Below are 23298 nucleotides of genomic sequence, written 5' to 3' on the forward strand. Positions count from 1 at the left end.
GTTATAGAGCCCAGATTTAGATCTTCATTTTCATTAAATGATGCAGTGATATTTGAGTGTAAGCCTGGCTTTGCCACGAAGGGGAGCAACATAGTATGAGGCTGACCGAACAGCCAATGGAACCCTGCACTGCTGACATTTTCAGGGGTGAGTCGGGCCAAAGTCGGGGGTATTTGGGAATGAATTTGGGGTTTGGCAGATGAGTACAAAGAATCTATGGGGAGGATAGGAAGCAGACAGCATAGGTGGCTGCATTTTCTGATTAAAGAATTTAAAAGTAAAATTTTGTAACAATACCTAAATATTGAAGAAGTAGGAAATGTAATTATATTTGGGAGCAATACTAGATCTGTATTAATGTAGGGAAAATTACAAGACATTTTAAATATTCTCAAAATGGATTTAAGTCTTTAAAAGTTAGACAAAGCTACCAGAAGAAAACATATATGAAGTGCTTCAGGACATTGGAAATGGAAGGAGTTTTTATAAGACCCCACTTTTTCCAAGGAGTTTTTATGAGACCCCTTTACTTTTGTCTGTAAATGCAAACAAAAACAGACAAATGGGCTAACACAAACTGAAAATCTTCTGCACTGAAAAGGAAACAATTACCAAGTGAAAAGGCAATACACAGAATAAGGAAAATATTTGCAAACCACGCATCTGGCAAGGGGTTAATATCCAGAATATTTTAGGAATATTTGAGACAAATAATAACAAGACAGCAACAACAGCAAATAGTCCAATTTAAAAGCGGGGAATAGACATAGAGGGACATTTCTCAAAACAAGACACAGAAATGGCCAACAGATACATTAACATCACTAATTACCAGAAAAATGTAGAATGGCTGTTGTGAAAAAGCAAGACCTTTTATGAAAAGTTCTGACAAGGATGTGGATGGAGAAAAGGAGGCACACTGTTGGAGGTTCCTTAAAAAAATCAAAGACAGAGTTGCCACGTGACCCGGCAGTCCCATTCCTGGGTCTGTGTATATGCAAAGAGAATGAAATCAATCTGTTGAAGAGGCAATGCGCTTTGGTGACTAGTACAGCTCCGTTCACAATAGCCTTGAAATGGAAACAGCCTGCCCACCAACCGATGAGTGAATAAGAATGTGGCGTGTATCCAGGACGGAATAGCACTCAGTCATAAAAAGGGGTGAAAATTCATCATTGGTGAGAACCTGGGTAGAACTCAAGGGCATCATGTTAAGTGAAATAAGTCAGGCACAGAAAGGCAAAGACCTTATGATCTCACTTGTGTGTGGAATCTACAAATGTTTATCTCAGAGAAGTTGCTGAGAGTAAAACAGTGTTTTCTGGAAGTTGGAAGAGTAGTGAGGAGACAATGGGGAGACTGGCCGACGGGTGCTAAGTCATGGCGAGGAGGGGTGAGTTCCAGTGTTCTGTGGACAGTGAAGTGTCTGTATATGATGATGATGTGCTGTGTCTTTCAAAAAAGCTACCAAGAAATGATAGATGTTTAAGAAGATAGATATATTTACCCTGATTTAATACTACACAATATATTCATGTATCTACACATCACATGCTATCCCATACATAGGTACAATTTTGCCAGTTAAAAGATAAGTACTTTTTAAAAGTGGATGGCTCCAAAGTCGATAATTAAGAGATTTTGCTGTATGTATATTCATATATATGTATATATATGTATGATTAGATTTTATTTAAATGAGGTTTAAATGAACTCTCAATCCTGTTGGCCATGTCAGTGGGGGAAACTGGTTGAGATCAGATTTGATTCAGAATTCTATGAACAGCATACATTTTTATACCGAAAAGTGTAACTTTCATGGAAGAAGGACAGCAGTCGGATCGAGTCCCTGCCTTCCCTTCTCCCTTCTCTCATACTTTTTTCACAAGTACTTGACTTTCTTACAATCCTGGCAGCATGCAAACCCATTTCAGAAAGCTCAGATACCTTTTTTGGGGAGCAGAGAGAATTAGATTTTGGTGTTGAAGATATACTACCGGCTGGGCGTGGTGCTGCACGCCTGTGATCCCAGCACTTGGGAGGCTGAGGCAGGAGGATTGCCATGAGTTTGGGGCCAGCCTGGGCCACATAGTGAGTTCAAGGTCAGCCTGAACTGCATAGGGAGACCTTGTCTCAAAAAGAAAGAAAATGTACTACAAAAGTTTGGTTCTTTTGGCAACACTATTGGTGCGAGGGTGCAGAAGACGCTTTAGTTGAATAAAATGAAAATGATGAGTGTGATGTTTCATCGTGTCTGAAAAGAGTAATGCATGGGGCTGGGCTCTCTTGGACCCTTCATCCCACCCGACCAACCCCAGACTGGCTGTGAGTGAGTTGTAGATAAGAAGTTCTTATTTCAGAAATAAAGGCCTTCTGGTCCTGTTCTTTGCCCAGAATATCTATCACCTCCAAGTATCCACCATGGTAATTACAGCAAGAGAGATAAGGAATTCTTTGCAGTTGGATGGACAGTGTCCTGCAGCTAGCTGGGAGCCTGGCTGTGCTCTTGTTGGAACTCACCTTGTGTGCAGTGGATTACTGGGGACCTGGAGCCGTGCAGCCCCTAGATGTGAAAGTGCCTAGAGCTCTATTCCAGCTGAAGGAAACTCCGCCCTCTCCCGACTCTTCGTGTGCCTGCCTTGTGTCTTTTTTCCTGGTGAAATCAGGCGATGCCATTCCAAACCAACTTCTAAATGGCTGCGTGGTTTCTCCTCCTAATCTCCAACTTGGGCCAGAGGCTTCCTTTGTTTGTGGTCGAGGGTGAGTTTGGGGTGAGAAGGCCAGCCAGACACCTGCCCACAGCTAAGCACCAGGAAGCATGCACTGTAAAGATGGTGCATCCTCTTCTTTTTGATTGTTTTCTTTGCCCTTTACTATGAAGAACTCTGACATAACCAAGTCCTTTTCATTTTCTCCAAGTATACATACTGTGCATGCTGGCCAAACTGGGAATTGTCCTTTCATCATTTGAGAAAGCAAAGTTTTGAAGCTAAGGTGCTTATAATGGAAAATGAACGGATAATTTGGGTGCAGTAAGAGAGGCTCCTTAAGAATGAATGTGGGGAGCAAGGTCTTTGATATTTTCTTCTTTAGGATCTGAGGCTTTCTTTCGTCAAGATGGTCAAGAGAATGTTAACATTTGGCTGGCAAAGAGGAGAGTGAGAATTTTTTAAAAGGAAAATGATTCTCAAAATTTGATTCTCTGGGTTTTTTTACCTACTCAGAATTCACTGTGTAGTCAAGCAGTGTCATAACCTCAGACTTTTCCTCAAGCCAAAAATGCTTTAAAATGTAGATCCTATTAATACTTGAGAGAAGTGATTAATTCCATGGAACTGAGAATTGGTCACTTCTGGTGATGATTTGCCACACCTTATTGTTTAAGGTTCTGGTTTAATGGCAAATCTTGTAGTCAGTGTGTCCCAGAGGGAGGGACAGTACACTGGAATAATAAATTTCCTGTCTGTGAATGTGAGTAGAAAACAAAAATAATCAAAAACAGATCTTGCTTCTTGATTTTGTGTTTCCATACATTTTTCAACCCTTATCTGTGTGTGTACTTTGAATTTATATTTGCCACTCTGTTTCAGAATTCAGACTGAAAGTGTCACATTTATTGCATATTATACTGTGGATTCCCTATGTGTAGAGATAAACGCTCTTGAAAAATTTGCCTGTACCAAAACCAAGCTTGGCCCGGAGGCACTGAAACGGTTGGGCTCTGACCCTCTGTGTCAGTTCCTCCACTGAAGAGCTCCGCTCAGAGCCAAGTGGAAATGAACTAGAAAGTGTAGATATTGGGCATTTTCCCTCTATTCTGAGATTTTTCCCAGAAAAAGTATGTTTACACCAAAATAGCGATGAACAACTAATGTCCTTTATGCCCACCAGGACATATAAATCAGTGCTATGAGTTCATTATTCAAAACTTCTGTTCACTTCCTGTGGCTCACGGGAATCCAGCACTGAGGGACGACAAATAGCCTGCCAGGCTATGGCATCTTCCATGGCACTGTTAGTGCCAGAGTTGGTCCTGCTGCCTGTGCTGCAGTCCTGTATTTGAAACAGGGACTGAATAATTAATAGGTTCCACGTATTGTCCTTGTCCTTTTCACATATCTGTGCCCCGTTGGATTCTCATCACACCTTATAAAGGCGCCTTCATGTCATACAGACCAGGAAGCTGAGGCTTAGAGAAGATGCAGCTTGCCTAAGGTCACACAGCTCTTGGATGACAGTGGGGATTTGAAATCAGGTCTGCTGAGCCCAGATGTCCTAAATCCATGATGTCTCCCCAGATGTAACTAGCATATCATTAATGAGTTCTTTGCATGTGCTAACTTTGCCTTTTGTGTATTAAAATTGACTAGACAGAGCTTTTGGATACATTCTGTTTCATTGTTACTGTTTAAGCTGGTTTATATTGATTTGTTTGCTGAAAATCAAGAGCGGTAAGAATTTAGAATCTTAGGAATAAACAGACTGTAAGTAAGAAATAAATCATATCTATTTCTAAGTCTGATTTTGAGAAAGTGACATGATCTGTATTCAGATCTTTTATTTAAATTTTAATCTTTTTATTGTCATGACCAGCATGCCCACATAGGTGTTTTGTTTCCTACTTTTCAGGGATTTCTTGTGACCCTCCTCCTTCTATCAAAAATGGCCGGAAAAGTGACCATTCTACATCCATACCTCTTAATACTGTAATTGTATACACATGCTCTCCTGGCTTCCGAATCATTGGAGAAAAAGTTATTTATTGTATAAGTAAAGATGAAGTGAATGGAATCTGGGATAAAGCTCCTCCTCGATGTGAATATTTCAATAGAAATACTGTTTGCTCTGAGCCTGTTGTACCAGGGGGACGCAAAATTAAAGGAAGACTGCCGCCATACATACACGGAGATTTTGTGACATTTGCGTGTAATACCAACTTCACCATGAAAGGAAATAAATCTGCTTGGTGCCAAGAAAATAAAACCTGGGGGCCAACGCCACTGCCGATCTGCGAGAGTAGTAAGTCTGGGGAGAAAACCTAGTGGAGGGGCTGGGGCCTGGCATTCCTTCAAGGATGAAGGAAGAGCAGTGTGGATGCGTTAACCACGGGGGTGGAGGCAGGAAGCAAGAGAAAAGGTGAAAACTAGTTTCCTTCTTTTCTGAGTTGTGGAGAATTGTAACTCTTCGCCTGAAAAACATCAACTGAGCAAAGGTGTGAAAGTATTATAGGAAAATGTAGTTGAACATACCTAAATATTGAGTGGCAAGAGTCTCCCAAAGATGGGGGCCAGAGTTTATGTAGACTCTGGGAACTGGGTGGTTTCAAAGTGTATATGTGGGTTATGATTAAAGTAAGAAGAAATGTGGGATTTGACAGCAAAATACACCCAAAGCATGTAAAACTCACCTAGGAGCAGCCGTTAATCTGGGCTGGTTCAGGTGATTCTGTTCCCTGTGGCCTTGGCAGGCAGTTCTGAAATGACTCTTTCCACGGCTCACCTCTTGAGCCGTCACATAGCAAATGACTTTGAAAATAAAATTCTTCATTTTCTTCTCATCTGGTTCAACCTGTATTGATAATGAGATCTGAATTGAAGTATAAATTCTAAAGTTTCAAAGATTAGCAATATTTAACCAAACATACTATCAAAATTAGATATTTATTCCTTTAATAAAGAATAATATTAATAAGTCCTAAATGAATTAAAAAGCTGAAAATTTTTAAAATTATTTAAAAAATCTGATTCCACCTACCTATCAATGGATTGATCAGTCAGTGGAAGCATAGTTAAGTCTTGGAGGAAGATGAGCTTAAGATGGTCCCAGAATGGATTTGCTATGGAAAACAAGTGAACCTTTATAAAGACTTAGGCAGACCTATATGCACTGACATGGAACAATATAGATATACTGTGTTACTAAGTAAAGGAAGCAAAGCATACAATAATATGTATGAGGACCTACACTATCCTGTATATGTGTCTGCAGGTGTCATATATAGGGTGCCAATAAATTATATTATTAATGTACAATAGAAACTTCTAAAGGATATGGGCTACACGTGGAACATAGAACAGACTTACAGATAGGGTAAAAATGGACTTTTTTTTTGGTACCGGGGATCGAACTCGGGTCCTTGTGCCTGCGATGCAGGCGGCAGAATCACTGAGCTAAATCCCCAGCCCTTGGACTATTTTTTGACTACTGAAATGTTTCTCAAGGCAAAAGTCATTCTTATAGTGTGAGTCAATTTGAGAAATACAATGCTCCACTCACTTCTCTGGGGTTACATTTCTGCAGCACCTGCAAATTGTGAAAAGCTTCGAATTTCAGATATGATCAGAAAAATACCTATGAACGCCTATTTTTATGGTTTAAATCCTAAATATGCTATGTCTTCCTCAGTTCTGTAATTTAATTTAGTAAAATACTGTATAAATAAAGTCTTAGAAGGTGCGGGGCATTTTGGTGGCATCTTAGGGATCTTAGGGCTTTAAGAAGAACAAAACCAAGAGCCCTCGAGACAGCTACACGAGGTGCAGCAGCCTGTATGCGGGAAAGCTGGGGCATCTGCGGAGAGGGGTTACAGGCAGCAGCCAATCAGCAGCAAGGAGAACCGAATAACGCTCTCGGATTGGCTACTTGCAAACCTCCTGCCCAAAGAACAATTGCGGAAGGTATTTGGGATGAACTTGGGGGGGGGGGGGCGATCCGCAAATAATTATTAGGTTCTAAGGGAAAACCCGTGAAGGACTGAGGCCTCGAACTCTGAACAACTTCCGGAGGCAGGGGGTACACAGTAATGCAGTAGCAATGGCATTAAGTGGGTACAAGTAAAGCACATCCGTTCAATCCTTCAGAGGCTGAGTTGAAAATTGCAGACGGCTGGTCGCCATTGGCTGTCAACATCTAGACTGTAAAGGAGATAGTATCTGATGGGGTTTCTCGTACTTGTGTTTGTAAAGATTTCCCTCTGGAGTGCCCACCACTTCCCCAGATTGCCAATGGATACCACACGGGGAAAAACATTGACCACTTTGCCCCAGGACTGTCCGTGGCTTATGGCTGTGACTATGGTTACTTGCTTGAAGGACAAAAGACAATTCAGTGCTTATCTTCAGGAGACTGGAGTGCTGCCTTTCCGGTGTGCAAAGGTATCCTAAAGTTATAATCTCTTTTAAGAAACTGGGCTGCTCTGTTTTTACCCTGCTTCCTTATGCTTGGTTTGCTTTTTAGAGGCACAGTGTGAACCTATAGGACAGTTTCCCAATGGGCAGGTCACGGAGCCCCCGAGTCTTCGTGTTGGCATAACTGTGACGTTTTCCTGTAACGAAGGGTGAGTGTCTCGAGGGTCTGTGAGATCTGACCCACTGGGATTATCTGTGCCTGGTGTGAACCGTAAAACCTGCAGAAACCTCAGCATCTGGGGACAGCTTGAATGAGGGTGTGGGGGAGAGGGCTTTGAAAAAGAGCAAGTGCGCACAAACTGGGTGAACCTCCCTTAGAGTTTGAGTAGAAGTTGTTCTTCAGCAAGAACTGCCTGATAATTCCAAGCTATAACCCTCTGTCTCCAGGTACAGATTACAAGGCTACGATGCCAGTCAGTGTGTGATTGTTAAACAGAGAGCTACTTGGACCAAGAAGCCAACATGCGAAGGTAGGAGAGACAAAGTAGTTTGTACGGAACCACTGGGGTTCAAGAGAACACTGCATTCTCAGATGCATTAAAAAAATGTTGGTTCAGGGCCAGGGATTCAGCTCAGTGGATCTGCCACCTGCTGTGCAAGCGCAAGGACCCGAGTCCAATCTCCGGTACCAAAAAAAAAAAAAATGTTGGTTCATTATTAGCATAGACCCTTACAAAGCAGAGAACTCCTGGGGACCCTATGGAATGTAGTCTTCACGGAAGCCCCCTTCAATGACCTCTTTTGTTTCTGCTTCCTCAAATCAAATGGGGTTCTTAGGCTTTTCCTTCTCTGAAAGCTATGCAGACTTCCTAAGCCAGGCCACATACACAGCCAGGCCATGGACAAAAAGGAAATTGTATATTTGTTAATAGGAATCAAAGGATCAGCAGAGCAGAAGTATTCACCAGTCAAGTTGTACAGTCACACTTTGAAACAATACATTAGTTGCCATGATTATGACAAAATGTGACCGTCCTGGAACCTAGGATGCCAGAGTGGCTTCAAACAGCCCCTCAAGCTCTGCTCCTACTTGCAGCTGTCCTGTTTCTGTCATTTCTCTAGAAATCCTTTGCCCACCACCTTCTCCTATTCGCAATGGAAGACTCAGCTCTCCAACAAATGTTTCCTACGGAAGCTCCGTGACTTACACTTGTGACCCAGACCCAGAGGAAGGAGTGAGCTTCATCCTTACTGGGGAGAAAACTATCCACTGCACCATGGATAGTCAGAAGAGGGGGACCTGGAGCGGCCCTTCTCCAGACTGCAAACTTTCTACTTCTGCGGTTCAGTGTCCTCATCCCCAGATCCTTAGAGGTCAAGTGTTATCCATGCAGAAAGATCAATATTCCTATAACGACACTGTGGCCTTTGCTTGCGAGTCTGGCTTCACCTTGAAGGGCAGCAGGAGAATCAGATGCAACACCCAGGGCATGTGGGAGCCGTCAGTGCCCGTCTGTGAGAAGGGTAGGTATGCAGTGCTCCACAGTGCTACAGAGGTATCATTCTGAGAAGTCACAGGGAGGCCTGGTATGCTTTAAATTTTCCAGCTCCACACCCTGGGCCATCCTAAACATGGTAGACGTGAGTTCTAGCGAGGGCTTCTTAACATTACCTTTCCACCATTGCTTCATTTTGTGGAAATATGCTTGGGGAGAAAATGTTAAGGATTTCTAAGTTTTGCATTTCTTTAGGGGAAAAAGGGGAGCAAAACACTTGTTTGTCTTTAACAGGAGTTTCTTAAAAGCCTTCACTCAGGGGTAGATCAAAATCTCCATAAAAGCACCCAAGATGATTCCTTAAGAAGGAAAGAGATAGGAGAGAAGTTAACTGAGCAGGATCTGAACAAGGTTGGCAGCAGCCTAAGAGCAGAAAAGAAGACAACACTGATAAATAATGATCTGAAATTCCCCCAAAAGTGGGCTGTGCTGTACCCAGAGTGGAATTGTAACATTAATGTCGACTTCTTTGGATCAGTTTCTTTCCATTGTTGTTTACTTAAGATTGTTTTGGGGTTTTTTTCCCTCTGCTCTAGAGTGCCAGGCCCCTCCTCAGATCCTCAATGGGCAAAAGGAAGATGGACACGTGCTCCAGTTTGACCCCGGCACATCTATAACATACAGCTGTGACCCTGGTTATGAGCTGGTGGGAGAAGAATCCATCCGCTGCACCCCTGAGGGGAAGTGGACACCCACTCCCCCCCATTGCAAAGGTACCAGGCCTCAAGGACAGATGCTTTGCTGGTTTTCAGTTTTCCTGGAGCTGATTTCTCATCTTCGTCTCTTTCCTTAGTGACACAGTGTAAACCATTAGGACCTCAACTCTTTAAAAAGCCTCAGGATAGATTTGTTAGACCAGCTGTTTATTCTACTTGTGTTGAAGGGTGAGTGAGGGCTACCTCTGCCCAAAGCAGGTCTGGATTATCCGTGCACACTGCAAGCTTTATGTGAGTTCATGGCAAAGATCTTCTCCTGTCGTGTGCTCATAGAGTGCTGATCACGCCAGTCTTTCCATGCATGGAACCTGTGCAATGGATGCATGGTATGGAAACTGGCTGTGTTGTTGTCCTTGTTGCTTCTTGTCCTGAAAGTGGTGGCTCTGCTTTAGAGCCAGTTGTCCTCGCTTGGCTTAGGGGTTGCCAGATGGCCAAATGAAATGCCGCTCTGTTTCTAGGTACCGATTGGGTGAGAATGCTTATCAGCTGTGTCAAGGAGCAATTCCGTGGTACATGGAGATGCGTCTTTGTGAAGGTGCGTAGCAAAAATGACAGGGGATCTGAAATGATGCAAGATCTATGCATTTTCAGCGAGATTTCTGTTTGAGGCCATGCCATGGGATAATTTATGATATTCTATTGTTAACTTTGCCAGTAGTCATAGTTGCATCATTTTGCCACGTCTTTCTGTTGTTTCCTTTTTCTACTTCAATCAGTTAGATTAAATGTACTTTCTTACCGATGCTCTTCTGTCATTTAGAATTATAAGAATGATGACAGTGATGAAGATATGAACCACCATCCATAATCTAGGACATACTACTCTAGTGAAGACATTAGGGGACTGGTGGCAGATACGAACTCAGATTCTGTTCCTACTGCTTTGTAGTTGTATGACCTTGGGCAATTTGTGTAACTTCTCTGAATTCTAGTCTCCCGTCTGTAAAATTGGCATACAACTAAGACTTCAAAATTATTGGAATTAAATTGTGTTATTCCTACTTTCGGCATAATGAAACTACTTTTCCCAAAGTAGGTGCTCAGTCAAGAATAAATATGCTCTGGTAATCATATACATGATCATGTCATCTCAGCACAAAGGTAGTCCTCAAAAAAGCTTAATCCTTTTCCCCTGTACCTTTCATTCTCCTACTGGCTATGTTAAAAGAGTTCTTCTTTTCATTAGCAACTGACTATTGGGCCTTAATGCTTCATAAGGTGGTGATCAGTATGTTTACTCTTAGTAAAGATTTTCTTCTGTGAAATTAGTTTAAATTGAATTTTATATACATAACAGAGTTTTGGTATAACTCATGTTATAAAAATTCATCTATTCCTTCCTGAAAACGAAAAGGTCATACTGTGTTTGGCTTCTGTTTCTCGATGTTTGGCACTGGGACAGACTCACACAGCATCTTTCTGTCTCTCTAGAAATCACCTGCCCACCACCCCCTGTTATCCAGGACGGGACACACACAGGGAGTTCCTCAGAAAACGTCCCGTATGGAACCACGGTTGTTTACACGTGTAATCCTGGGCCAGAGAAAGGAGTGCAGTTCAACCTCACCGGGGAGCGCACCATCCACTGCACAAGCGATGATCAGGAGAGAGGGTTCTGGAGCAGTCCTGCCCCTCTCTGCACACTCTCCCTCCCTGCCGTGCAGTGCTCAGTTCCCCACACTGCACATGGGTACAGGATAGCCGGCAAGGAAGCCCCGTACTCCTACAATGACAGTGTGACATTTAGGTGTAAGAGTGGATATGTTCTGAAGGGCAGTGGTCAGATTCGCTGCAAAGCTGATAGCACCTGGGATCCCGAAATACCAGTTTGTGTACAAGGTAAAAGGCCCATGGTGTGTCAGGGGTGTTTACTTTCTTACTCCCCTGTGTCACCTCCCACTCGGAACCAGAGTCTCAGGGAAGAGCAAGGGGCGGTGTGTCACTCTCCCATTTCTTTCCACGCTCCAAGAGATTGCTCTGAGAGTCGCGTGTGTTCTCGGGTAAGCGCCTCCTTGGACTTGGACGTACTCAGGTAGAAACTGAGAAGTCCTTTGCAAATGAAGCATTCTGCTTCAGGAGAGCTTCCTGGCCCTTGACCTCGGAAAGTTGCAGACTGCCCCTGGACTGGAAGTGCCCCTGGTGTTGCTGCTGGTTTTTGGGGGCCCCGCTGTGGTCAGCACCTGGGGAGCAACATGGTCTTTGCTGTCTCGGAAGTCTGCACGCAGCGCCATGACCCGGGCCCCACGCTGTGAGACACGACAAACACTGTCTGCCTTTCGGACACTGGAGTCCTGCGCGCGGGCCCAAATGTCCTTTCCGTTCCAGGGCTGTCTTTCTCCTTGCTATGAGGCGCCTGTAAGTAATCCCAACTTTGTTCTTGCAGAAGGCTGTGAGCCTGTGCCAGAACTTCCGGGCGGCTCCCAGGCGGAACTCGTGGACACGTCCTGTGGAGAGGGGTGAGTCCCAGACCTCCAGTTCTGAGAAAGGGGTGCACTTTGGAGTAGGCGTGGCTCTGTGCGCAGCCTGCCCTGCTGAGTCCCCGCGCACAGAGGACGTTCGGTCCCAATGGCCTGACCAGTAGCTCTGGCCTTTCCATGCTGTCGTACATGGGAAAGGCTTTGCTCTGAGTGTCTCTGGGTCTAAAGTAGTTTTGCATTTGCCGGACCCAGGGTTTTAGCTTCTCTGTGCTGAAGTTGGTTAGAAGTGCCATGGGATTTATAGTTTGAAGGCGTCAGGCTGCAGAAATGTGACAGTGGGCAAAGAAAAAGGACTGGGTCACCATGTGTCTCTCTCTAGGTCCCAGTTGACTGGATATACTTATAAGAAGTGTCGAGATGCCAAGAACAGAGTCTGGTTTCAAAAAAGTCCGCGCTGTGAAGGTAAATTGGGAATGAAAGAGCTAACTGTGGACATATGTGGTCAGAGAGGGAAGGCCACTAAAGAACTAGCTTGTTTTGATATTTTCCTTCTCCTCAGTGTACGTAAGCTAATGGAAAATCTTTCCGTGTCTGACCAGTACTAGCGCTGGGAAACAATTGTGAATTAGAAATCAAGTAGTTGCCATACACCTGCTAATTTTGTGAAACATAAAAATGGCCCATATTTTTGGGTCACAGAAACATAGGTGTTTTTCTTTCATATACTTCATTGTTTTCTGGATTTTTTGGAATAAATATGTACTACTCATATAATCACGACATTTCTGAAGTTGCTTAAGAAACAGCATAATCCAGGTTTCAAAGTTTAAACAACCGGTGGTGTGAGGGGTAATGCAGTCGCATGCGCCGTCTGCGTCTGAAGGGAGACGGTCCACTGTGATGTTCTGGCTGAAGCCGAATTCCCTAAATCTCTTCTGCAGCTATTCACTGTCAGCCTCCACCGCAGACTGCCAATGGGAGGCCCACAGGCGTGACAGCAAAACACTTTCTGTATGGAAATGAAGTCTCTTATGAATGTGACCGGGGATTCTACCTCTCGGGAGAGAAAAGCTTACAGTGCAGAATGAATTCTGAAGGTCAGGGATCTTGGAGCGGGCCTCCCCCGCTGTGCTTACGATCACCTCCTGGAACTCACTGCCTGAACCCAGACGTCAAACATGGATACCCACTCAACAAAACGCGTTCTTCGTATTCTCACAATGACACAGTGCATGTTGCTTGCAATCCCGGCTTCATCATGAACGGCAGTCACTTGATAAAGTGCCATACAGATAACACATGGGTACCGGAGATACCAACCTGTATCCGAAAGGGTAAGACAGTTTAAGGGATGAAATATGGGATGTTGCACAAAATGAAGGGTTTTGAACATGGACTTGCCATTCCACCCAAAGAACAGCATTTAAAAGCTAAGATGGTTAGGTTGTTTATAAGAAACTGCCTCATCTTCTCTCCCAATTCTCTGTTTCCGTTCATCTCTCACTGTGTACGCTGAGCAGTTGTACACAAAAAGACAATGGTGAGCTTCCAAATGGATGGAGTCTCCACATTTACTATTCTTATGAATTTAGAATAGGAAAACTACTCATGCTTTTTGTGCAAATGTTTGGCAGCGATGTCATTGAGAATTTGGTCCTTGAGGCTACCGCACCAGCCAGAAGGCTAATTTTTGTGTTGTGGGGAATGAACCTGGCCTTCGGCACCACTGAATTTTCTTTCGCGTACTCTTAGTTGCCAATGGGCAGCTTTATTCCTTTCAGTAATTACCTCTAGCCCAGGCTTCCAGCTGTGGGACCCAGTGGAACTCATCTCCCCAGATCGGTTCTCTCTGGCCAGCACAGTGATCTTATTCTAGGTGAAATCCATTCCCATAGCCCTTAACAATGAAGCCACCAACAGTGAGGTCTGAGGGGCTGCCCCTTGAGGAGCACAGGCTCTGTCTAGTTTGTCACATCTGGCGGCTTCACTTCCTAGTTCCACTTGAATGTGTGCTGCTTAGACTACAGCCTGTTTGCTACTTAAAGGGAAAAGAAGAGAATGCTTTTGGCTGCTTCATTTGGCTTCAGTATCTCCATCTGATGCATTTCCTCAGATCATGTACGATGTAGGTATAAAGTGCACATCTTCCCAGCGTTGCTTGGTCTAGTTGGAATGCAAGTTTCTGGTCACCAACTAATTGGCTAATATATTGCCCATTGCCTTTCTGGGTTGCTGTCACACAGAAATGGTGTCATCCAGATAGTCTTTGATGCTACATTAAAGTTCCTTTCTCACTGGTCTCTAAGCTTCCGTAGAGTGTCCGCCTCCGCACACAGTCCTCAACGGGAACCATTCTGGTGGAAATGCAGCTCGGTTTCTCCCTGGGATGTGGGTGCTGTACACCTGCGACCAGGGTCACGTGCTGGTGGGGGACCCGCTGAGCCTGTGCACACACGAGGGGGCGTGGAGCCCCACCGCCCCATACTGTCAAGGTGCGTGCTCTAGGGTTCCTCTTGTTGTTCTTCTTAGTGCATCACATGTTCCAGATAGGCGTGTTCACAGTTAGGTACTTTCAACTTAGAATAGCCAAAGAAATGCATTAATTGGGCCATTTAGTTAAATGCATTTGATTGGATTAATTTATTACTTTTAATCAAGTATCTCAAAATAAGAAAAATAGCTTAGGCTGTAGCCTGACTCGCAAATGACCAGTCTATATAGAAAGCTGAAGTGCTTTCTAAAACTAAAGCACAGTTTGTTGCTCCTGTGGTTATCATTAATGATAAGAGTGCACTTGCTAAAATACCAATAAAGAGCTCGATGGCCCTTTGAATCTGTTTCCTCTGAATGGCGGTGGGATTATGCATAGATTTTTGTAAAAGTTTCAGAAAGTCATATGCATGATCATAAACAGTGTGTGGAATGAGCAGTAACGTCATATTGATATCACTGAACACCTGATGAATGCCAGATCCTGGGTGTCACCCTTTACACACACGATCTCATTCAGTCTCCATAGGGTCCCCAGTAGGTTGCTGCCATTGTGATCCCTGTGGTCCAGGTAAGGTTCAGTGACCTGTGACTGACCTTGAGTCACATGGCCAGGAAGGAGGAGCATCAGGATCAACTCCAAGATCCTGCACTATCAATCCCTACACTGAAACGCTGAAGGAAGAAATGAGGAAGCACACACATGGTGCAAAGAAGTAGAGCATACACCAGAAGCAGAAAAAGACAGCAACTCAGACTAGTCCGTGTGATTCCTTCTTTGACCCTCACTGCTTCTCTCAGAGGCCATTAGAATCCTCCGCTACTACCAGCATAGACATAGAAGCAGAAAGAAAGCCATCTGGCTAAAACCCCCCGGGGTTATTACAAGAGATTCCTGACACTGCAAAGGCCATGCTTAGGACATTATTTCCTGAAGCTCTGCTTCTGAGAGTGAAATAAATTGGTTTTGTGAATGTTTCCATTAAGGGCAGTTTCTGCTCTCTTGCTTCATGTGGATTCCTTCATTGCAGAGGTCAACTGTAGTGCCCCCGAGAACACAAATGGAGTCCAGAAGGGGCTGGAGCCTAGGAAGATGTACCAGTACGGGGCCATCGTGACCACGGAGTGTGAAGATGGGTACACCCTGGAGGGCAGCCCCCAGAGCCAGTGCCAGGACGACCAGCAGTGGAACCCCCCTCTGGCCACCTGCAGGTCCCGTAAGTGCCCAGGCTTCACTGCTGCTTCCTTTGACCAGGAAGAGCAGACAGCAAGGGGTCCCCTCAGCAGGCTTTCAGCTGACACATCCAGAGCCAGTGGTGCAGTAGTAGGTGAGCTTGCAGCTGGAGCTCCATGCTGGAAAAGCGCAGCTTCGCAAGGATGGGGAAATAATATAAAAGAACAAAAAGGAGAGGAATACTAACTCAAAAAGAGCAAAAATGCTAAACTAACAGCCTTCCATGTAGAGTGGACTCGCAGCAGACTTCCCTGCTTGCTAAATCTTGATTTCTGGGTGCTGACCAATTTGACAGTGCCACACACACACGTTAACTCACCTGTGACCACAACTAAAATCTGCACTGGATCCTGGGAAGTTGCCGTTTATAAAGCCAAGTACTTCCTCTTTTTCTCCCTTGGCAACCTGCCCACCTAGCTAAATAAAGTGAAAAGAAAATACAGTGAGGCTTTATACAAAAGCGTGCTGTAATGAGGGCACTGGTTACACCCTGAATAGAGACCTGAGTTCTGGGACAGAACCAGAGGATGCTGGGAGTTGGGCCACACTGAATTATGCTGCTACACTGACATTTTCCTGGTTTTGTGTTCTCCTTAGGTTCCTCTGATCCTCTTTTTTATGGTAAGTTTCCTTAAATTCTTAAAGAAAACCCCTTATCATGCTTTATACATATATGTGTATTTTCTATATCCTACCTGTTAGTATTTTTTCATTTTAACTCAATAGTTATGGTCGTCTTTGATGTTTTAAAGATATTTTAATGTACATGTCACATTACAAAATGTCCCTTTGGATTAGAGTTAGATAAATATTTAAACAGCCAACTATCCCTGATTTTTAAATTCAGAGATTCAGTCTGTTAACTCTCGGTGTTTTGCGTGATCTGGTACTATTGAAATAGGTTTTCTTACTCTGCTGTAGTAAAATGTGTTTCCAACTGAGAGTCAAATGTTGTTATGCAAAATACGGGACCCTCCTGTCCTCTGCTCCTGATTTCAACACAATGACAAGAATGTTGCTAATAAAACTGGAAGGACCAGAAAAACTCCACAGAAAATGGACTTGAACCTGTGCTTATGTGACTGGTGCTTTAGTAAAATGCAGACTGACTCAAATCAGAAAAACCGTAAGCCCAGTTATGATCATTCGAGAATTCAGTATTTATGACTGAGGAAAGTGAAGTATAAGTCATATAAGTTTCCCTGCCCCGGGGCCATCATGGGTCCCTAACACGGACTTCTCGGCCTCTGACACTCACTCTTCCCCTCCCACAGGTATTTTTCTAGGCCCCGGACTACTTCTTCTGTTGGTTATTGCCGCCTTATGCATGATATCAAAACGCCGAGAACGGTAAGTGCAAATGTGCAGCCAAAAGGCACAACAAACGTTGGCTTCTCTAAACACATAAGCACAAGTTTATTAGATGCGTGCTGCAGTGTGCTAACTGGTATAGAGCGTCTTGTGATATATAGAAGGAGAACAAACCTCTCATAAGGATTTAAAAGATACCAAACACTTAGCTTATTTTGTCTAATGATGTTTATTCGGGTGGTGTATCATAAAATAAAATGAAACAACCTAGGAAATAAAAAGAAAAACCCACACATAAAAGCCCCATGGTGACAACTGCAGATATTGCTGTATATTCCTCTTGACTACTTCTATTTGTCCCCTTTTCTTCCTGAGCTGAAATTTTGGTAGTATAATTTCTCATCTTGAGTTATTTTTCATTTAGACTAATGTACATTTTTTAAAATCATGTTTTCTTTATAGTTAATAGCTATTTCTGTGTTGCAGAAATTTTAGGTTGCTTCCACATTTATCTTGATAATAAAGATACAAGGAATAGTTTTTGATAAACCTATTTCTATATGTACTTATTTCAGATTTCAGAATTACTAGGGAAAAGCTTGTGAGCATTTAATGCATTTAGTAAATATTGCCTATTGTCTTTCCAGAAAGTCTGTTCTAACTTGATTAGCTATCAAAATAATTAATGTAACTGAATGACCTGTGTTTCTTGATCCCTTTGCTCCTTCATTGATCTGTTATTTCACTGCAAGCCACTTTGTGTTTCACTAGGATAGATTTATCCTACTATGATATCTAATAAGACAAATCCCTCAATATAATTTTTAGGACTTTCTATTTCCTTCTGTTTTTTCTTACAGGTGATTTTTTGGAATCATTTATCATCTTTCTAAAAACAAACATGTTGTGATTGCATTTAAGTCTATTGGTTAATTTCTGAGAAATTGGCCTCTTTTCTGTGATGTCTTCTATTTCAGAAACACACTAGGCCTTTCCATTTATCCAAATAATCTTTTCTTTTACTCGGTTATTTTCATGATTGTCTAAATAAATATACTATTAGGTTTCTATTTTTGTTATAATGTTTTATCCTGAAATTAGACATACTTTTACATTTTATTTTTAACTTTTTATCATTTGAATCTGGAATTTATTTTGTGGTACTGGTGGATGTAACCTCACTGGCACTTTTTTCCTATGTAGTCAACTATTTCAAAGCCTGCTTTGGAGAAACCATGCCTGCCTCACTAGTTTGTAATGCTTTTGGCTACATCTTAAAATTAGCTTCAAATGTTATCTAGGAAAGTTTGTCTTAAAGAGGGACTTATTCTCATCATTTTTTAGTGAATTATCAAGTTGTCTCAATAAAAAACTGTATTTTCAGCTAGGCTCGGTGGCACATGACTATAATCCCAGCTACTCAGAGGCTAAGAGGATCACAAGTTCAAGGGCAGCCTAGGCAACTTAGCAAATAAAAATAAAATAAAAAAGAGGGCTGAGGGTGTAACTCAGTGATGAGCACTTGCCTAGCATACGTGAGGATATGAGTTCAATTCGCAGTACAAAACCTCATATATACACTTTCTACAGAGTATTATTTTCACACCATTTCCACTAGCTGTACATTTTTAATTACTTATTTATTGTTGTCTCATTTTATTGCCTACAGTGTTAAGTTAATAAATGTCAGCTATTTGCTATAGATACTTCTATATGTTGTTTTATCTAGCATAGAATACATGGCTTTTTAAGATTTGACCAAGAATATTAGAGAAATAGAAGGGATATGAAGGGGGTAATGATGATGTCCCTTCATTTTGTTCTTATATAGTAACTGCTGAATGCCTTCTATAAATTCAGAAGAGGAAAAGATCTCAAAAAAAGTATATATAGACATAAGGGCTATCATTTGCATAGCTTTCCTCATAGGAAGTTAGAAGATAATTTTAGCCAAGAGTAGTGAAAATTTTAAATAAGTAGGAAATGTGGTCTCTATCTCTTTCCTTCACGCTACTGAGTTTGCTAGCAGAGTCTTGCATATGTGCGAAAATTCGCAATTTGGGAAATACCTAAAAGTAAAAATAATTCAATGTTTTAATCTCCTTATTAGCATGTTATATACTATATTTAAATGTCTTCATTGATGTGACCCAAATAGATATGTCAAACTAAATTCCTAAGTGTCACTGGTTTTATTTCCATTTTTAACCTACTTCAATTTATTTTCTAATAATTGATACAGACATTTGAGCTGCAATGGAATACTTTTTGGTAAATGAAATGAGAGAGAACTCATCAAAAAAGGAACATCTACTGGCAAAACTGAACATTAGGAACAGTCAGCGCCAAATGTTTCGAAAAGACTATGCTATTCTTCTCTGTCATCTAAGACGTCTTAGCAACATCTAAATCTCTCATTGGCCTAAAAATTTCCATTAGATAATACTTTTAATGTGTGTCCTATGAGCTGACCTCTTAAATATGGTAGTGACAAGCTATAACTAGCCTTAACAGTAATCTTCCCCAGCAATTTGTTTCAAAGCTGACAATGACAGTATAGTCACATTGTACTGTCATTCACTCGTTCCAGTCAAGGGGTTTTAGAAGTGCATTCCTGCTGCAGGGAGAGCTCAGTGATACAGCACTTGCCTAGCCTGAATGAAGCCTTTGAGTCCATCCCCAGCAACACACACACACACACAAAGCATATGTACTTTCAAAAAGTAAAATTAAAAACATTCTCTTGAAAATTGTTTGAAGTTTGTAGTGTTGTGTGAGTATGTAAAGATTTTGTGTTAAACTTGAAAAACACATATTTCCTTTTAAGTTGGAATGGAAAGTTCTGTGGCCCACAGGGCCGAAATTCTGATCATATGGTGAAATGAAGGCTTTTTTCAATTTATCTCTTGAATTTGAGAGTCATGACTGTTAGTGATTAAAAGTCCTGGATATGGTAAAGCTGGGTAGTGTTTGCTTCTGACTTGAACATTTATCAAACCATCAAGTTTTACATAGATGTTTTTACACAGATGTTTTTACACAGAAACATGGATGACTTATTTGGGTGAGGTTTTTTTAATTTCCAGAAATGAGATCATAGTGATAATTAAGACAATAACATAAAATCATTTGTGAAAAACACTTACCATGTTTTGGAAATTATGGGGAGCAAACAACTATACAGCTTTATATAGTAAATATAAAGACTTTATTTTTTCTTATTTCTTTGATGTAGCAATTATTATACAAACACAAAGCCTAAAGAAGATCTTCATTTAGAGACACAAGAAGTATATTCTGTTGATCCATACAATCCAGCAAGCTGATCTGAAGGCAAACTGGTATGAAATTGAAAATTCTTATTAATTTCTGTATCAAGATTACCTTTCATTTTTAGCAATAAGCATAATATTAAGTATTTATGGTTTTGACTATCACAATTGTCTTACTATTGTTAATTTACCTACTTTATATTAACAACTTATGCTCCCAGTTTCCTTTAAACTATATTCATCCATTCAACAAGTATACTAAATAGCAAAATGGTTAAGAAAAAAATAAGAGGATAAAGAGAATTGAAGCAGGCACCAGGGATAGCAGGAACAGGGTGGTGGCAAGGGAAGAGTCCTCGCCTGGAAAGCAGCAGTTGAACAAAGACCAGGGGGAAGAAATCAGCCAGCCACGTGGCTGCCTGGAGGAAGAGCTCTCTGGGAAAGAAGAGCGGTAAGGATAAAGGCACCAGGCAGTGGATTCCTGCTGCGTTGGGAGCACACCAAGTTGGCCAGTGTGGTCTAGAGCCAACAACCAAAGGGAAGGGTGGTAGAGGGGATGAGAGGAGAGGCACAGGAGAGGATAATCGTGTCATTGTAGTGAGTTTTTACTCAGATGGGAACCACTGGAGTTTCAGGTAAACGAATTACATAGTCACCTCAGCTGCTGTATTAAAAGGGAAAAAGAGAGACTATAGAAAGCCAAGGGAGAAGAAGATGGTCAACAGTGAAAGGCTACTGCAATAACCCAGGCAAGAAATCGTGAGCGGATACCACCAGGCTTGAGAGAAGAGGGCAAAGTCTGCATGCACTTTTAAGATGGTGACATTAGGATTTGCTGACAGTATCAGAATATGAGACCCAGAGAGGTAGCAACGGTGATGGTTTCTGGCCTAAGACATAAAAGGATAGAACTGCTAGTAATTGAGATGTGAAGAGCAAGATTGGGGAGAGAGGTCCGGAGTTGCACTTCGCAGCTGTTAAGCATGAAGTGTCTCATACACATCCAAGAAGAAGTGTCAGGAAGGCAGCTGATGTACAAGTGTGCATTTCCAGCAGTAGCCAAGGCTGGAGATCCCCAGTCAGAGCCTGGATTCACATAACAATGAGACTGCATAAGGCAGTGAAAGAGGCTGGGGAAGAGGGAAAATCCAAGTCCTGAGCCTCAGATTCTCCAACTTTAGCAGTCATGGAGTGGGAAGGGGCCAACAAAGGCTCAGAGGAGCTGCTTCTGTGTGGGAGAAAAGCCCCATGGTGTGGTGCTCCAGAAGTGAGGTCCAGAAAGGTGGGGAGAAGGGAGTGACCACGACTGTGCAGTACTGATTTAGCTTAAAAAGATGAGAATGAAAACCGACCATTGGTCAGGGTCAGCACAAGATTTGTTGAGTTTTGGAGGAAAGTAAGGAGGTGGAAGCCTGACCTGAATGAGCTTAACAGAGAATGAATGGAAAGAAGTCATGGATATCAACTATAGACCGCGCTCCCTGGGCATTTTCCTGTAACTGTGACCAGATGAAAAGAGATAGCAAGAGGTAGAAGTATGGGTAAGAAGAGGTCAAGGGAAATATTTTCTGACTGTGACTTCAGACTGCTACCTCTTGTGTAATCTAAAAGATATAAAATAAAGACACCACCGCTACCCCCTTAGAACTTACTTTATAAGATAAATAAGACTTAAGGGATCACAGTGTAAGAACAAAGCACTGCGAGCAAGGCACAGAAGAGCTGCTGCTGATTCTTGCTGCTGGGGAGACAGAGACAGGAGGACACCATGCCCTCCAAATCTGTGTCACCAAGGGCCCAGTGGAAACCCATCACTTAAGTAGTTGTTGAATGAATATATGAATAAGTGAGAATAAGAATATTTTTCCATTTCTTTCTTTTAGTTTTATGTATGTTTATCGATAGGAATTACAGCATTATTTGTTCCAGAGTATGTTGTTTGCAGAAGCACCTGTAATTGAAGGGTGTCTTCTAAGGTGCTTTATAAAGGTTGCACTTGATATGCAGACAGAATGTTAACACTCTTTGTTATTTCAGCTTTTGAATTTCTCTGCCACTATTCATGCTGCTGCCTAAACAGAAGTGATCTGTCAGTGGGCCTCCTGGCTTGGAAACCAACTGAACATTGACTGGAAAGAAACCACTTTAATATCAGCAAGTCTCTCTGTGCAGTCTCGAGATCAGTGTGATGACTTTTACAAGCTGTCATTTCCTGTATGCAGCCATTCTCATGCAGAACAAAGAAGGTTTGCCTGGCAGTAAAGAGGGAGCCCAGTTTCACAGCCATGTCAAGGACTCTGAAGCCTCGCTTATGATCTGCCTGAAGTCAAGGTGTGGTTATAAACAAATACACGGCTCAAAAATTGTCACCTTCCTAAGGAAGGCGCTAAAAGTGCTGTCCTTGTACCTAGAGCCACCTTCATTCCCAAACAGCGAACTTACAATTACCATATGCTTTTGGTTGTGATGTAGCTTTAACTATTTAAACCAAGTTTGAAGCACTTCCTCTGGTTGTGAAGGGACCTTCATGGAGGACCAGCTGTGCCTAGATGGTAGCTTCCCTCCTCTGATATGGCTAAATGTTTCACTTTTCCCCCAGTGGGCTGTGGACTTTCCCCACAATACTGTATGTTCTTTGCCTTTCTATAGCCAATGATTCCAATTCATGCAAAGTGTTCTGAAGTCGTAAGAGTCAGGTTTTTATTCTAAAGATCTGATGTACAAGTCAAGCTTTGGATCGTCCTTCACAGTTTTCTCGTGAGCTTCCTTAGTAAGGTGTATATTACCGTTCAGATAAACTGTATTTTAAAAAACCACTTGCCTTATGTGATTTTGTTTTTCTGGACCCCATGAAAACAGACATAGTCCTAGGGTTTTTAGAGTTTATGATTTATCAGCTGTTCTTTCTGGATCTATACCATGGTCATTTTAACTCAACTTTCAACCCACAGATCTAATTCCCTCACCCCAAGACTTTGTCTCATATTCGCAGCCAGCATCTGTGCCTGTCCACACACCCTCTCCTATGCACTCTAGATCTGGCTGTCAATTTTCTCTGTGCAAGCAGTTAAACTATTGAGAAAGCAAAATCTTGCCCCAAGTGACCACGAATTTCCTCTCTCTCTACTTTCTCTTATGATGATCAGCATCTTTTATTTTGTTTTTTTTTAATTGT

At 42.2% G+C, this 23298-nt stretch overlaps 1 protein-coding gene across 2 annotated transcripts in view; it reads left to right on the forward strand.

Annotated features, from left to right (window-relative positions):
- Positions 1-22954, forward strand: part of Cr2 (complement C3d receptor 2) — a 30045-nt gene extending 7091 nt beyond the window's left edge. For both annotated transcript variants that reach the window (XM_087194184.1, XM_013078592.3), the window contains exons 2-19: positions 4630-5019; positions 6966-7154; positions 7237-7336; positions 7575-7657; positions 8250-8651; positions 9220-9396; positions 9477-9567; positions 9858-9934; positions 10831-11238; positions 11783-11855; positions 12196-12278; positions 12758-13150; positions 14123-14308; positions 15338-15523; positions 16138-16161; positions 16815-16890; positions 20087-20192; positions 22161-22954. In XM_087194184.1, coding sequence (XP_087050310.1) covers positions 4630-5019; positions 6966-7154; positions 7237-7336; positions 7575-7657; positions 8250-8651; positions 9220-9396; positions 9477-9567; positions 9858-9934; positions 10831-11238; positions 11783-11855; positions 12196-12278; positions 12758-13150; positions 14123-14308; positions 15338-15523; positions 16138-16161; positions 16815-16890; positions 20087-20177 — 3029 coding nt within the window. In that variant the 3' untranslated portion in view covers positions 20178-20192; positions 22161-22954. The remainder of the gene's footprint in view (positions 1-4629; positions 5020-6965; positions 7155-7236; positions 7337-7574; positions 7658-8249; positions 8652-9219; positions 9397-9476; positions 9568-9857; positions 9935-10830; positions 11239-11782; positions 11856-12195; positions 12279-12757; positions 13151-14122; positions 14309-15337; positions 15524-16137; positions 16162-16814; positions 16891-20086; positions 20193-22160) is intronic.
- Positions 22955-23298: the final 344 nt, after the last annotated feature.

This window comes from Heterocephalus glaber, unplaced genomic scaffold (genome assembly GCF_053883595.1).
Source record: "Heterocephalus glaber isolate CG9 unplaced genomic scaffold, H.glaber_assembly_v1.0 deba00001600, whole genome shotgun sequence".
Lineage (NCBI taxonomy): Eukaryota > Metazoa > Chordata > Mammalia > Rodentia > Bathyergidae > Heterocephalus > Heterocephalus glaber.